Here is a 16,869-nt window from a genome sequence, read left to right on the forward strand (position 1 = left end):
GGTGGAGCTGCTCCAGCTGTGGGCGGACGAGTCGGTGCAGCTGGAGCTGGAGAGCTGCCTGCGCAACCAGCACGTCTTCAACCGCATCGCCGAGGTGCTCCGCGAGAAGGGCATCCACCGCACCGGGGACCAGTGCCGCGAGAAGATCAAGAAGATGAAGCTGGAGTACCGGCGCATCAAGGACAACAGCAAGGCCCCGCGGGGCGGCCGCACCTGGAAGTTCTACGATGTGATGGACCGAGTGCTCAACAGCCGGCCAGCGCTGGCCTACGGGCCCATGGGCGGCGGTGTGATGGCCAGCCAGGTGCTGCCGGGCGGCATGATGGATGGCTACCACCACCAGTTCGCTGCCTCTGCCCTGCACTTTGGGCACTCCCAGCACGCCGAATTGATGGAGATCAAATGCGAGGAGGTGAATTCTGACGAGCACTGCCTGAGCCCAGAGCCCCCGGCAGCTGTGTCTTACCAGCAGGGCTGCCCCGAAGAGCATGAGATGGAGAGAGCCTTCCTGGAAAGGGCCCAGAATGACTCTCCCATCTCCAGGGTGGAAATTCCCATTGAAACCAGTGTTTCACCTTCAGGTAGGGATAGACTTCTGCATTCCAGCATAGGGTTGCTGCCTTGTTTCCTGGAAAGAGAAGGTTTTGTACTGGTGCACAGAGAGACACCTGATTTTTTTTGCACTGATTCTTGTTTTTCATGTCCCAAAAACCTTTAAAGTAGAAGGCTGGTAACAGCATTAGTTGTCTTCTGGCAGTTCCTGACACGTGTCTTGGCGCAGGTAAATAAAATCTAAAATTACTGCTCTAGGCTAAATGCTGCATATGAACTCCAAAGGACTGGAGCATCTACTCTAAGCTGGGATAGACATTTGTGCTAGATTTCTCTGTGTAATGCAGACAGTACATGCATTATTCCCAAAAAGAAAAAGAAAAATTGCATGCTTTTTGGTATTGACTGAATGTGACCAGGGCTGTCTGCAGTCCTCATGCTGAATTGTATCAGGAGACGCTCTTCTTCCATTGCAACCTGTAAACATGCAGGTGAAACTTCTCTCATATTCTATTTGAATGTTTTCTGCATCTCATCTTTTAGGATACTCAGCAACAGAGAATACTTGGGGATAATCATTGCCTGGCTTCCTAATCTGCTAACTAGAACTTGGAAAGAAGACATTTTTTGAAATCACTGGTAGAAACAGCTGATCTGTTTACAGGAGATGAGAGATCTGTGCTGGGAGTGCAATTGGCCATTGTTTGGGTGCACAGAAAGATAGGCTCTACAGATCGTGGTGATTTCCAACCAGTCTAGGATAGGCTGATGGAAGAGTACAGCCTTCTTGGGAAGCAAAGAGGTGATGGTCAGTATATGAGATTCATTTTTGAGATCAGGAAGAACGGCTATGGTGATCTTAACCAAACTATGTTTAAGGTCCCTTCCAACCCAAATCATTCTGAGCTATGTCCTTCTTACCATGGTGAGTGCATGGGTAGCCGAGGGCAGGATCCTTGAATTAACCCCAGTAGTGATCACTGGGGTTAATTCAGAAACCAAGTGAGAGCCAGATCAGTGGCTTGCAGTACAGTGGTGAACCCGGCGTGTGAAGTCAAAGACTGCAAACAAAGTTGCAAACTCCAAGATGTACTTGACTGATTTTGCTTTGTTTTCCCTAAAAATCCTGCTGTAGTGTATTCGAGGTCAGGTAGTGGGAAGCAGCAAAGCACGTCCGCACCATTTAACTTGCCTCGTGTTTCATTTTTTCCCACTTTCACACAACCGCAGGTTTCAGTGAGCCCAGCATGGCCAACTCATCCCGGATGCAGAACGTAGTTCCTCGGCCCGGCTTCTCCGCCTTGCACCGCCTGCGGAAGAAGCGGAAAGGCCAGCGCGTGAAGGACCCGCTCGACGACCTCCTGCTGAAGACCCTGACGTCACAGCGGGCCATGGAGGAGCGTTTCCTGCAGATGGAGGAGCGGCGGTTCCAGCGGGACCTGGACGTGGAGGAGCGGCGGATGCAGCTGGAGCAGCGGCGCTTCGAGCTGGAGCGGGAGCACGAGTTCCGCATGTTCGACGTTTTCGCCCAGATGCTCAGCATCCTGAAGCGGAGCCACGGCGGCGCATCCCCTTCCCTGGCCATGCCTCGAGGCCTGGACTTCAGCCAAACGCTGTCGGAACTGACGGGCCGGGTGGGAGGAGGCGACCAGCGGGGGCCGAGGGCCGGAAGGCTGGCCGTGAGCCGGGGTGACACGTGTGGTTTTTGCCCCCCGGAGGGGTTCCGGCGCAGCCCGTACCTCTCCGCTCGCGGTAACGTCGCCAACATCTTCCGGGGCTCTGACGAGGAGGGGTACAAAGCGTACCACGCTGACAAGTACGATGAAGACACGAACCCCAACGTGAGTGAGTCTCTTAACTAACGCTCGGCACTTTTTCTGCCCGTTACAGCTCCGCTGCTCGGTGCGCAGCTCCTCACACACCCCCTGGCGGCACAGAGGCTGAATGTTAGTGTTCGGTACTGAATGAGTAACAAACACAGCGAACGGAAATCGTGATTTAGCTGGGGATTACTTTTAAATAGATCCAGCATTCCATCCCGAACAACTTGAAAATGTCAGAATGTTTTTTATTCTGACCTCTAACTGCAGTCATGGTGTAGGGGGGGGCGCAAACTAGATTAAGATCCAAAAGCACAGTAATTATTTGATAAGAGATGTGTTATGAGGCACAAACTGCTAGCTCTTCTACTAACTTCTACTAACAATGTGAAAAGTAGATAAACACCTAAATTTGGACTTGACCTTTAGTAGCACCATTCACGTCCAATTGCTTAGACTCCATTTTATGTATGTTTTTAATTTGTTTATCCAGCTTCTTCCGGTGTTGAATATGTGTTGATGGACTGGAGTTCTTCAGCACCCAATGCCATGTTAGATAAGCAGGGCCAGACCCTGCAGAATTGCCTCTCCAGAGGGAAAACTTAATGTTTTAACCACTCTGCATGACTGTGTGCTATTTGACATTTGAAAGAGTGAGTGGAGTGGAACAGACGGACTGATAAACAACTAAATTTAGGTGAAGAAATGTTTCAAAAACATTTCTTTAAACCGCTGCAGAAGTGTAAACCTCAGTTTTCTCAGAACTATTTCACGTGTATTTGTAGTTAGATGCACACTGATGAGTGAATTCAAGAATAAGTTAAACGTTCTGTAAAGAAGAATAAGCTGTTAGTACTTATCCATTTGCAGAAAGCTTATTGCCTAAGAGCTGGAGTGTCTGAGATATGTCTGTGAGCACACACCTGCATATATAACTCTCTAATTATATACTATTTCGTGAACTGTGCTGTGACTTTTCTTGGTAAGCTTTTTGGGGGCAGTTCAGTGGAATGATAGCTAAGATGATGTACATACGCATTGATTTTGTGTGTGTATGTGTGTGTCCACAAATTATATGCTATTTCTTTTTCTAGGGTATAATTAATTTTGGCACCAGTGAGAATAAGCTCTGCTTTGACCTGATGTCCAAACGGGTAAGTCCTGCTCCTAAGAGAAATACCAAATATAATATGTGGTTTCTCCTCAGTGTCTTTCCTTGAGTTATTGCCACTGTTGAGGTTTCTCTGGAAAAATTTTTCCTCATGAATTTCTTACTATTGAAAGCCACTTCTGAATTCAGCTATTTGTACACTTACTGATGTTGTTTTCCCGAGAGACAGAAACAGAGAGTTTTCTGTTCTCTTTCATTGTGTTTCCCTGGAGGGGTGTACTTGGCTCATTGAGATATTTACGACTCTGTACTTAAATGAAGATAAGATGCATTTCATTTTCTCCTACTGACCGCATTTTATTTAATACGGAGGTTTCAGAACTACTTAAGACTCTTCTTAATTTCAAGAATCTTCACAGCTAGGGACAGAGGACGTTGACTCTGTCCATTGTGAAGCTACACAGTTTGAGCACCCAGTTCTGAACTCATCTAAAGTTTGAGAGGATGGCAGCAGCAAATGTGACATCTCATGAAATCTCTTAAAATCGTACTGGGGCAGCTACTAGTTGGACGCTTTGTTCAGTTCCATGAAACAAATGGCATAACTCATTAAAAAAAAAAAGGCAAAAGAGAACAACAAAGCTGTGCCTTCGCAGGGTGTTTCTTGATTTTTCATTAAAATTATTTCTCAGATTCAGCCCCCTGGGTGGGAAGGCTGCCCTTTTCCTAGCTGCAGCTGCCTGGGGGGGTAAGGTAGCCGAGTGTCTGACAGTTGGTCTCTGCAGTTTGAAACTCACTTTTACTCCCATTCCACCAATTACCACCCTCAAAATGTTCCTTTTATTCCTTCCCCCCACACCACTGACTCGGGGATGCTACCCCACCGCTTGGCCTTCCAGCTAAAGGAACAGGTAAGGCAGAGCTGCTGCCTGGTGGCTGTGCTCTCAGAAGGTGCCCTATGGGCTGTGTAGGTTGTGCCTTCCTTCCTTCACCATCCTTTCCCTAAACTAATACAGTGTCTGCAGCAAGTAGTGCAGAGGGAGACAGTAGCAAGTCACATCTTCATTAGCCTTGTTGTGGAAATGAGCTGTAGCGTGATGAGCTGTCACACACGTGGCAAGAAGTTACTGCTTCCAGCTTCCTCATCACAGCCCAGAGTTACAGAAAGGGTTCACTGGGTGCAGCATCAGCTGAGATTGTAGGAAAAAGTAATTTGTTGCTGTTGGGGACGGTAAGTACTCAGTTTCCACAGATTAAAGTAATGTACTGTATTTCTGCCTTCAATTTTTGGCCCTTAAATTGGCTTACATTATGTGGTATGAGATCTCAGATAATCTTCATTTTGGTTGGCCCATCTGGTTTCTTAGTCCTTAGACAATTATCCTTAAGGGTTCTCCTCTTCATTACTGCACGGCCATTTTTAGCTGAGTCTGCTGATAGTTTTGTGTTGCATTATCTAGATAAGTTTAGGAGGGAGGTCTAAGGAGAATGTAGTTCTGTGCTACACAGGCGTCAAGAACATCTAGAGGTGAATGAAGGAACTTGAATCTCATATGTCAGGTTGCAATTCTGCATGGGATGGGATGAGGACAGTGTCTTTGAACACTAGAGCTTGGCACAAGTTATTAAGCACTGATACAGAATGCTGTGGACATGTTATTACGTGGTAGACTTTTGCACTGCATGTTAAATATCCCTTCCCCTTTGCACCGTCACTTACTTGTCGTGTCCTTTTAGTATTAACTCACAGACTTGGTGGTTATCAAATATTTGCAAGGTATATTGTACATAACATTTGTTTGTTCTCTTTTTGTTCACGTAAAATGTCCTCTTCTCTATTCCCCAGTCATGACTGCACTTTCCCTTGCAACTTCATAGAACTGGATTATGTGAAACCCTGAAAATTGCAATCCTGAAAATGTTTAGATAAAAGCAACGTAAAGCATACTTTATCTAAACATAAACATAAAAAGGGCCTGTGAAGCTTTCACACAGTTCAGGTGATTCTGACTTTAAGAACAAAATGAACTATTTGGCATCCTTTTTGTAGATTTCTGCGCAGTGAAGTTCTGGCTACAGTAATTTGGCAGAAGCCCCCACTTCCTATAAGCTGAAGTTATCACTGATCAGCTTGCTGTTCTTTGCCCCTCCGAGCTGCCTTAATTCTGATGGTCAGTGGCTTTCTCAGTCCAGTTTTAAGGCTGTTGAAGTGCTGTGTGTGCATGTCTATGCAGAAGCGTGCCTGCCCTTTGGTTCTGTCTCTCTCTGTTTCCGAAATTGGTGACTGTGCTTTTAATGTGTTTTCCTGTTGCTCACAGCTGACACAGACCGATATGAACCTCATGGAGCCACTGCTGCTTCAGTATCCCGACTGGAAGGGACACATGTTGTAAGTCCTCTCATTTCTGTAATGCTTCTCTGTTTGAGTACCTGTCTGAAAACAGAACGGATGAGTACAAACTGCTTCTCTTATACAGTAGTTAAAACTTCTTCCAGGTCGTAGAATCATATTTTTATTTTCAAAACAGTAATTGGTCATCCAACTTAAAATCCTTTGAAAATCCAGTTTAAAATCATTTTATGTAAGAGAAGATGCTAATTTTCTATACATTAACAAATGAGCTAACTCAAGAAAATTCCTTGAAGCTCTGTTAACATCGAGGACTTTAATCCTTCAGTTCTCTTTAATGCTCTTCAGAAATATCTGTGCAGCCATAGCCATTGTCTGTGACGCCTTTGCCATGTGTAGCAGTCCCATCTGTGGCATGGGCTGTCTGCATCAAACTTTACAGTGCCCTGGCTTTATTTTCCTGAGATGTGGACCTGGGGAAGCCCAGTCTCTTGGAGAATAAGCTGAATCAATATTTGCTTTTGTGTCTTTCTCAGTTTACGGGAGGAAGTGGCTCGATTTTTGACCTATTACTGCAAGGCCCCTGCACCTCTTAAGGCAGAAAATGTGGGTAACCCACTTTCCATTGGTGTCTATTCTAATGTATTGCCATTTGTTATCAAACAATTTCATTTTATATTTTTAAACAAATGATTTTGTAGAATGACAGTCTTTTATCATGTAAATGAAATTGGATCGTAGCCATTTTAGTTGCTTTTGATGCACACATCAGCCAAAACATTTCAGTTCTACTGCGTGTTTGCCTTATTCTTTACTTCTATGTGCCAGCTCCTCATCCCATTGCTCCCAGTGAGGCTTTGTGTTTCTATCTCCCCGTTCAGCTCTGGGACCTTCTGGGCTCATGTCCCTCAGCCTTGACAAAGAGTGCCCGTTGTTTCTGATGAGTTTAATTTCATAGTATTCTGCTATTGCACCTCAGGACAAAATCTGTCATTGAGCCAATGGTAGTTTCACCTAGCAAGAACAGATATTTTCAGACCTTGTGATGGTGTTATAAGGAAGGTGTCAACACCTGAGTCTTTGCAGGACTTTCTGATTTGGGAAGGGTGCAGGCTGGGCTTGGTGCATGCATGAGTCCTGCTTTTGCTGAGTGCTGGATCCAGTACTATTGCTGCTCTTCTGGCTGCAGTAACTCAGCAGAAACTGTTGCTTCACATAAACTGAAGTCATCACTGATCAGTTTGCTAATCATTGCCTCTCCAAGGCAGCAGATTCTACCTGACGCTTGGATTGAAACTCCCGGGGCCTCTGTGCATCAGTCTTCTAGAAACAGGAGACAAACTTGCTTCTCTATGCTTCTGTTTATGCTATTGTACTAATTTGGTGGGAGGTAGGAGCTGCTGTTATCACAAAGAGAAGATAACACATAATAAAGAGGCAACTGGACAAAGTATCATGAAACGGAGTCCAGGATTAATGTTGTTTCTGGTAGAAGTGAGATGTCAGCAGGAAATTCTGGGAACATCCATGCTAGAGGATTAGGGAGAAAATGTATTTTGTTGGTTTTGTCAGAAATTTTGTGGTGGTGTTTCTATGGACATATTTATCACTAGCCTCTCTCTTTCTTCTCTAGGTGATTGTTCTGAATGGTTGTGGCTCTTTGTTTTCTGCATTAGCTACAGTCCTGTGTGATCCAGGGGGTAAGTGGATTGCTGGAAAATAATGGTTTTTTTGTTATTGTTGCTAGGAAATAATGTGTTACTTAGTTTAAATACTGTTTTGTGGAGGTGAAATAATGTGGAATTAGCACTGATCTACTGAAATGTAGGCTATGCTTATGCTTACTTGGAATACTGAGGGTGGGTGTACAGTGTCCCAGTTTTTGCAGAAGATTGCAGAATTGATATAGAAAGAAAGTGGAGAAAAGAGTTGTAACATTAAAATATTTCCAAAGTGCATAACTGTAAATAGGCTTTCATGCTCAACTGAAGTCCGTTAGAGGAGAAGGAAGGACAGCAATCTGTTGCTAACAAGTTTTGTTGTCTTGGTTCCAGAGGCTGTTTTGATTGCTACTCCTTTTTATGGTGGTATCACCCAGAGCGTCTTCCTGTATGGCAACGTCAAGCTGGTGTATGCCTATTTAGACAGCAAGGTAAGAGTTGAGGAAAGGGAATACCAACCTCCACAATTAAAAAACAATTGGCACAGGAAAGTGCCAAGCTTTGGGGACTCCAAACAAGGCTAGGCAGCAGCCTGTGGTTTCATTTATGGTTGGGAAATTGGACACATCGTTTTCGAGAAACTTGTTGAAGACCATAAATCTAGTTTCTAGTCTTTTCTTGTGTCTTGCTCCCTAAAAATATGTAATAATGACTCCTGGTGGGGAAAAATGACCATTTTGGAGTCAGACATATGTATTGTCCTATAGGAGATGGTCTGTCCCAGAGGTGTGAGAGTGCATGGCTATCTGACATTGCTTTAGTCATTAAGGATACCCAGAGAATTCTCTACATGTGGCCAGTCTATGGTGAAAATTTCTTTGATTTTATGTATTTATTCTCTCTGCAGTATAAAAGGATAAAGGGATGGATGCTAGTCATTATTGTTGGGTTTTTACTTTGTTTTGTGTGGAATGGCTCAAGACAGATTGTTGAAATAATTTGGCCTTTTCAATTTTATCTTTGTGATGTGTTTCAGATTACTGGAACAAGCACTCGGCCTTTCCAGCTTACTGTGGAAAAACTGGAAAAGGCCTTGCAGGATGCCCAGGCAGAGGTGAGCACAGATGAGCTTCACATTACTGGTCAAAGCTACAGTATGTCTGAGATGGCTGGTCCCAGATGTGACCTGAAGAGCAAAACATTTTCAAAACCTAGCACCTGGCTTTCTCATGGTCCTTATAGACAACCTGAGGTCGGGCTGCTTGCAAATCCTGCCGCACTTGTGGTAGAATATTCAGCAGCAATTCCTGGAGGAGTCCCACTGTATCATGCATGCCTGGGCATACACTAAAATGTAGGGTCTTTGCAGGGTTTTTCCTTCAGGAGTGCCAGCTGGGTTACCCAAAATGGACTGCTCTACTCAGTAATGCAGATTTATCCACTAATAACAGCATGAATTGCAGGAAGTAGGGAGGGGCAAATCTAGAAGGTAAATACAGATGTGTGCTACCTGTCTGAATATTTAGTCTGTAAGTTTTGAGATTATCCTAAACCCAGTGTATGTTTAGCTTCATCTTTAGATCATTAGCAGCTCTGACTCCAGCCACTTGTGCTCTAAATATGAGCAATTCACATCCATGTACCTCAAATTGCTATTTTTCTTGCCTTAGTAGTGGGCAATCTTCAGTAATCTGCTACTTAATAATGCTGATACAGATCAGAGAGAATTCTCTTTTATTCTGAGAATATGAGAAGGCATCTTTCTTATAAATGAGCAGAAATCACTGCAGACTCACCGTTTTCAAACTCATAGATTCATTCTATAATATTTTCCTCAGCTCACTTTGCAAGTGCCATCATTATAAAAAGGTCAGTTGTGGCTACAACTTTTTCATACAAATCTAACTTTTGAGGTGAAATATCACAGTAGAGGCTGAAGGGGAGTCTTGCGTCATGCTCACTGCTCCTTGGAGAGACTGAAAGTTTATCCCACGGTGAATGCTCTCTTACCATCGTGTTGTTTGTGTTCTGCAGGGTGAAACTGTAAGGGCTTTAATTCTTCTGAATCCCCAGAATCCCCTTGGGGACATCTACTCCTTGTCAGAGCTACGGGATTACCTGGAATTTGCTAAAAGGTATGCCAGTTTGGAAGGCTGAGATAACCAGAGGCAGATATGGCTTTCAGAGCCTGGTGGTCTACTTGCTGTACCTTAATTTATCCGTGAATATCTTCTCAGTCAGGCAAAAAAAACCAAACCTGTTCTCTTCACATAGAGGTAGTAAAGAGAGGAGAGTGGGCTGGTGGGGGGAAGGGAGTGTGGACCATCCAGTCGGCTGGAGGGACAAGGCAACTTGCATCAAGGAATATTTGCAGTTTTACTTACAGTCCTAGCAAATGCTGTGGTGCTGTCCTCCCATTTTCTCTGTATGTGCAGAGAATAAGAGATATTTGAATATGGCTGCCCATCTTCACCACTGGATGCTCTCTGCAATTTGGCCAATTTCAAATGGACAACACCACAATGTAGTTTAGAGGGGTAGTACATATAGGAGTTAATTTTCACAAGTACATTGGAAATGACTGAAATTTTATCCCATTATACAGTTGCAGTGGGTGACAATTATCTGGATATATCTTCAATCAGTTCAGTGTACACAGTTCAATATAATAGAACTGAGTTGCGAAAAAATACTCTGTGTTGCAGAATTTGATGTATAAAGGTAGCCTTTGCAGGGTTCTGAATTTCTCTTTGCTTCTCAGCCAGAAACAGCATTCTTTTCTAATTTCCATTTTGTCCTTTTGCAGACACGAATTGCATGTGATAGTAGATGAGATCTACATGCTGTCAGTTTTTGATGAATCAGCCACGTTTCACAGTGTCCTGGGCATGGACAGGTAAAATCAGCTCCTACTTCCCTGGCCATCTTCCAGTGACAATTCAACATGATGCCTTGCTGAGAACTTGTGACTGGAAGTTAAGTCATGAGCTAGAAAATTCTGAATCTGCCTTATATTGTGGGCTTTTTAAAAATTTTTTATTTTCATAATTTCCGAATGGCAAATGCATTTTTTTCAAGCGCAGGGAAAATACTAGCAAGAAAAATGTGGGTTAATTTTCTGTTGTGGTATGTTTTGGTTTTGTTTTTTTAGTGTGTGCTTTTGTATTTGCTTGTGACAGTCCCTAAAAAATTGGAAATAGATATTTCATTCCTTGAAAGTGAGGCTTTTTCTTTCCTGCCCCGGTATTGCTACCTCTTTCTCTTATTTCTGTTGATGACTGTAAAGGCTTTCTGTTGCTGTTTACATTCTCTTTTCGTACGGTAGTGACTGATCAGTGTTATTAGAGGTTTGAGAATGGGTTTTATTAGGTATTAATGATGATTCTCATGGGTCCCTTCCAACTCGGGATATTCTGTGACTATGAATATCCTTCTTCAAGGTATTATTGTTTGAAAGAAGGAAAATTACTTCAAATTCTTAGAAAACGTATCAAGTTTTAGTATTACATTTGCAAACTCTGTATGTGCAGGAAATCTGTGCAAAAAATACAGTGCTTAATGTGAGTATTTGAAGTACTTACATCTGAAATACTTAAAAATGGTGTCTAAAATTAGTTCCTGGGAGTTCTTTGCTTCTGAGGGCAGGTTGGATTTGGATTTTCTCTGCTTGACTGATGATCTGTGCTGCACTGCCGCTGTGTAATGCTGCCTCTCTATTTTTGCAATGCTGCACTGGTGATCCAAAACTTCAGCACCTATGACACTAATTGCCCATCTGCATCCTTCTACATACAGATTGCCTGATCCACAGAGGACTCATGTGATGTGGGGAATAAGCAAGGTGAGTGCCAGTTTCTGCCGTGCTTTGGCTTCCTTACTGCTGACTTCAGGCTCCTTGGATTAGAAAGAACAAAGCAGTGTTAGTAGGAACCCATTCCTACTTGAACTTCCTGTTCGATACAGTAGTCTCTATGTGTCTTCTGCAGGATTTTGCTGTCTCTGGGATTCGTTTTGGTACTTTGTATACAGAGAACCAAGATGTTGCTAATGCAGTGGCTTCTTTGTGTTATTTCCATGGGGTCTGTGGACCAGTCCAGCACAAAGTTGCACAGCTACTTAGGGACAGAGGTGAGTTGGTAGCTAATGTAGGATCCTCATGCCGTCCTGTTATCTCGATACTTCAGGAGATTCAGTCCCTTTACTTTCCCCAGTGGCCTCTTAGTCATGTGGTCAGCAGCTGTCCATTACCCTGAAGCTGCCTCTGTAAGCTGTGGCTGACAGTTCAATAACAGAGGAACTCTCAGCAGAGTTCTTCATCAACAGATATGGAGGAGCAGCTCTGAAGAAGTGTGATAGCTATATGTGTAAAAGCAGCAAATGTTGTACAGAGCAGGGAACTCAACCTTGTATGAAGAGGGAAATGGGAGGGGACTTCCAGCCTTGTCCTGGTCTTGGGGTGCTGGCACTCCAGCCATGAGCATGGCAGAGTGGTAAAGAAGATATGTGCATGCATGAAACTGCTACATAATTCTTGTCTCCAGTTCTACTTTTTGAGGAAACAAAAAAGGAGTTGTAAAAGGTTGAAATGTAAAAAGGCACTGTGACTATTTGAGAAACCTTAGTCAGTTTGTGATTTTTATCCTTAGTCACTTTGTGATTAATTTTTTTTTTTTAATCTCCTGGCTAGAATGGATCAACCAGGTGTACCTGAGGGCCAACCGTGCCCGCCTGAAAGCTGCCCATACATATGTGACAGATGAGCTGAAGACACTTGGGGTTCCTTTCCTCAACCGTAATGCAGGCTTCTTTGTCTGGATTGATTTCCGAAAGGTTGGTACTGTTAGAAAAGGAGGCTTCTCCTGGGTTGAGGGCAGCCTCATGGTGCAGCTTTGTCCAGGAGAAAGTTCAATATTGTGATAAGCTTTCTGTTAGAGCCCCATCTGTTGTCTGATGAGCAGAGGGACGGGTGGCCTGCTATTTCTGTGCATGCTTTTCCTTTTTTCTGCCTGTGCATTTACCTCCTTGCAGGAATCTTACTGCTCTCAAGCCTCTTTCCTTTCCATTTCTTCCTTTCTATCACAACTGCTGTATTTCAGAGGTAAAAGGTGTCTCCCTTGGCCTTTGCAGACCTCATGGGAATCCAAATTCATGGGGGTCTCTGTGAGTTAGCCTATAGGTGACTAACCTCTGGCCCTTCTGGTGACTCTCCTAGTACCTTCGGACAGGAACATTTGAGGAGGAGATGTTGCTCTGGAGGCGTTTTCTTGATAACAAGGTTCTCCTGTCGTGTGGCAAAGCTTTTGAGTGCAGTGAACCTGGATGGTTCCGCATCATCTTTGCTGACAAGACCCACCGACTACAGCTGGGTGAGTGATGCTTTCTTCTGTTTTTCCTCCCACTAGAGAATCTGCAGCACCATTTCCTCCTCTCCTTAGTCCTAAACTACCCTATAATTATTATCCTCTTGTTTTTCCATTTTTTCTCCCTTCAATTCTCCAAATTTTTCTGGATCTGAGAGGTTTGGAGACCCTTGTATCTTAGACTCACCCACTAATGTTTCCCTTCCTTTTATCATTGCAGGTATGCAGCGGATCCGCAAGGTTTTGGAAGAACGAGAGCAGGAGATATTGTCTGAAGAAAAGGAGCAGCCTTGTCAGTCAGATCAGGATGGCAAAGCAGATAGCACAGATGAAGTCATTTTCGTATCCCGCCACCAGGAATCTTCCTGTGCTGGTAGTTCCAATCTCAGTGACCTTATTGGCCTCCTGCAGCAGCAGATGCGTTCATCTGATTGGCTACAGAAAAATACAGCAGAACAGCTTGCATAGAAAAAGCCAGAGATCCACAGCGTGTTCAACAAACTCATGGGAAAACAGTAGGGGCCGGTGTACCTTTAGGCATGTTCTTGAGCACTAATGGCCCTGGGCCCCTAACAGCTCAGCATTGACTTCCAGCAAATAATATATTTTCTGTATAGCAAGAAAATCACTTTGTAAAACCCCTCCTCTACCCCATTTGATGTCCCTGATTTGTACTATATAGGTGATTTCCTTGGACTGGGGTGAGGATAGGGAATGGTGGGGGTTTTGTTCACCTGCTGCCCCTCATCCTGCTGCATCATTGTATTTTGTATTTCATTTCTAATGAATATGCTCTTAACTCTCTTATAAGGTCCTGTGGTGCTGTGGTGTCTTTTTTTTTTTACACTTCTCTTTTCACTCTTTCTGGGAAAGTGGAGGTTTGAGATTGTTAAAATGTGTAAGGTTTCCCTTTTCCTTACTGATATTTGGAAGTAATTATTTCAGTGCCAGAATATGATTGCTAGCACAAAGAGATGTTTTTGGGAGATAAAATGTCAGTTCTAAGATAGCTTCAGCTATGGGTAAATAAGCTTGTGTCCCTGGCCATCTCCGTGGATGAGGCTCTTAGAACACGATCATTTAGTTTGAGTTCTGTAAAGCTTTTTCATTTTGAGTTGGTTTCCATTCTATTCTCAGATCAGACAGTATCTAACCACCTTGGCTGGTAAAATGCCTGTTTTTGTTTTTGTCCTTCACTTTGTATAAATAAAAAGAACCCATTGGCTTCTTAGCCCATTATGTCCACAAAAGAACTAAGAGTGGAGAGATGATGGAAGGACAATATCCTCTCTGCAGCCTCTCTACTCCTGAGGTCCATCCCTTCTGGTTACCAGTGAGATTATTCACAGGACACTATTGAGAATGTTCCTTATACCTCTGTGCTAGATGTACCTACTTTATGCCCACAGGCTTTCAAGGTAGCATCTTCCACTGTTACCTGAACTACGGAGTCTATCATTTGGCAAAGTAGCCTTCTTGACTAAACTGTATTCTCTGGTCTCCTGTCCTTCCTCTGTTTTCATTTTGAAAGACAAAGACACTATATAATGATGACAAAGAACTTTTGTTGGAAAGCGTCTTTCTCAGATGCAGAACTGTTTAGTTTCTTGAATGTTACATTTATTGATATCTTAAAGGAAGTTTTTTTCTGCATACTTATTAATCTAGAGTTAAAGGAAATGGTCCATAAAAGATGAATGGAAGCACACCACTCCCCTCCTGTGATTTGGCAGTACCAAGTTATATCTTGGTAGCATTATGGAGTCTGAATATAATGAGTTAGAGAGGTGAAAGACAAAATTCAGACTGAAAATAATTCAAGTTATTCTTTGGTCCAGTCTTCAAGTAAAAGAGCTTTCCTTTTACAATTATTTTGTGAGTTAGGGTGTCAGTGATCAACTATTCTATGGTTTGTTGATTTTGTTCTTGGGCATTGTAGGTTTGGGCAGAAAGACACATAACAAGTGACAAAAGCATGTGCCTGTACCATAATTTGAATTACCACAGCATAGGTAGCAAATGAGTGCTGCAGCTGCACTTTGGTGATGTATCTATGGGGAAAGTGAGGGGCAGGGGCTGAGGAGCAAGCAGTGCTGTGGGTAGAAGAACTGCTCCACCTCCGACAACAGTGAGGGGAAGCAAAGTTAGTGGATAGATGGAAGCATCGTATTTGCTTAGTAGTTTGTTACATTTCCATGTAAAATAGTTATAAGCACACTCAGGTTATTAGCATTTATTTTGCATTTGCACTTGACTGTCCACAGAGAAAGATATAGCACATGGCAGCTTTCCTTACACGAGTGGGAGGTGAGACGTGCAGCCAAAATACAAATGGACTTACTGACTTGCCCCCTTGTTTATCCCATGGAGTACCTGAGCAACAAAAACACTCTTTGAAATGACAAAGCCAGGATGAACAGCCATTCACTGAAACTGCATTTTAGAGGACTTTTAGGACAAATTCAAACTATTAATTGCCCCCACCTTTCTTTTCATTAGACTTTCTGCTCATCCCAATGGTTGGAGTATATTGCTATCCAGCATTCACTTAGATGTAGATTTTTAGAAAGTGGATTTTTTGTACTGTCCATGTGGAAAAGACTAGTAAAACACATCTCTCTGCAGTGCAGAGGCTGCAATACAGTTTCAAGATTTTCTCAGCTACCATACTGTGGTGCAAAGCCACTTCTATCTCAGCTTATAGCAACTAAAATTAGCAGGGGAGATGAATATTTTGTTGCTTGGACTGTTTTTCATGGATTTTTTTTCAGCTTTAACTCCCTGAAGAACTCCCTGCTGGGCAACATTAATTTGATAATGGAAACTCAGAATATAAATGGAACTGAGGGTAGAGAAATGTGGCATTAGGAGCCTACTGCTGGAATAGGTTTCAGTCATCCTAATGGCTGGCTGCTGCTTGCTACCTGAATGCTCTGCCAGGATGGCTGCTGCTCCAGGGAGCTGCAGCAGGCCTCCTTTGTGCAAGAGCTCCTTGGTCACTGCTTTTTTCCCTCTGCTGCTTCCCTGCCAGATGTGTGCTGTGCACGCTATTGCTCCTTAACATCATTAACAGATTTTTTGTTTTTTTTTCTGCATGGCAGAAGTAAATAAATAAATACATACAGAAATGAATAAGGTCTGAGTGCCCCCTGCGTTTCTTTTTCCAGTTTGGCAAGCAATAGGCAAACAGACCAGTATCTGAAATGATGAAGCTGCTCAGAGCTACATTAAAATAAATAAATAAAGCAACATTTAATATAAAATATGGAAGGCCATCAAGTTGAGTATAACACATTAAGATGAGCCTTCACTGTTTATGTCCACCGTAATTCTAATAAATGATAAAATTCCCTTTGCTTATTTCTGTTTTCCTGTTTCCAATCATTTGAGCAGAAATGAGAAAGGATGCTGTGTGGTTTCTGGTCTTTGCCAGGAGCAGTTCCAGCCTCTCAGCCCCCCTCCCAGCACATTTATCCCATGAGGATGTTTAGAATTTTCCAGCTAGAGGAGGTAATTTCCTGCACGGTACACCTTTCTGCCATTGGCAAGATTATATTTCATCGGAAAGATAGCCTGAAAAACCTTATTTGTGGAGTAAGCTATATGAATCCCTCCCCAGCCATATCTGCATTTGAAGTATTGAGCATGCAAACAAATCCAGCCGCTTTTACACATGCAGCCATTTTAGTGGGAGAGGCTCCCTTAAGAGAGGATTGGTTTGCATTTCTTCCTGAGGCAATTCAGGTCACATTGTGAAGCACAAGGTAGCCTACGAGGACATGTACAAAAACACACGTATCCTGTTGGAGAAGCTCGGAGGAGCAAGGTGCGCTCATTCTTCACTCCAATTAATTCTGTATTTATTACCAGCCTACATAAAACACTAGCAACTGGCCAGTGACAAATGCGCTTCACTCAGAGGTGGTTATAAATACTCTGCCTTTTGTCCTCGCTTTGCCGGGACTGGTTATTTTTAGCAGTGAGCCAGTCGACCTTATCAAAACGGGGAATCAAA

General features: G+C 43.3%; 1 protein-coding gene across 1 annotated transcript; it reads left to right on the forward strand.

Annotated features, from left to right (window-relative positions):
• Nucleotides 1–6: 6 nt before the first annotated feature.
• On the forward strand, nt 7–13,327 carry LOC100545730 (1-aminocyclopropane-1-carboxylate synthase-like protein 1). Its single transcript, XM_031553543.1, has 15 exons — nt 7–581; nt 1,783–2,393; nt 3,467–3,526; nt 5,802–5,872; nt 6,370–6,439; nt 7,467–7,533; nt 7,888–7,985; nt 8,531–8,608; nt 9,529–9,629; nt 10,301–10,390; nt 11,290–11,335; nt 11,481–11,622; nt 12,182–12,324; nt 12,707–12,860; nt 13,075–13,327. Exons 1-15 carry the CDS (start codon nt 155–157, stop codon nt 13,320–13,322), a joined length of 2,406 nt encoding a protein of 801 aa, XP_031409403.1. The 5' UTR covers nt 7–154; the 3' UTR covers nt 13,323–13,327.
• Nucleotides 13,328–16,869: the final 3,542 nt, after the last annotated feature.

This window comes from Meleagris gallopavo, chromosome 5 (genome assembly GCF_000146605.3).
Source record: "Meleagris gallopavo isolate NT-WF06-2002-E0010 breed Aviagen turkey brand Nicholas breeding stock chromosome 5, Turkey_5.1, whole genome shotgun sequence".
In the NCBI taxonomy this organism is placed as follows: Eukaryota; Metazoa; Chordata; class Aves; order Galliformes; family Phasianidae; genus Meleagris; species Meleagris gallopavo.

Coding starts and splice junctions, on each gene's coding strand:
- LOC100545730 (XM_031553543.1), top strand. CDS start 155: ATGAAGCTGGAGTACCGGCGCATCAAGGACAACAGCAAGGCCCCGCGG. Junction 3,527..5,801: donor TTGACCTGATGTCCAAACGG/GTAAGTCCTGCT, acceptor TGTTGCTCACAG/CTGACACAGACCGATATGAA. Junction 12,325..12,706: donor TCTGGATTGATTTCCGAAAG/GTTGGTACTGTT, acceptor TGACTCTCCTAG/TACCTTCGGACAGGAACATT.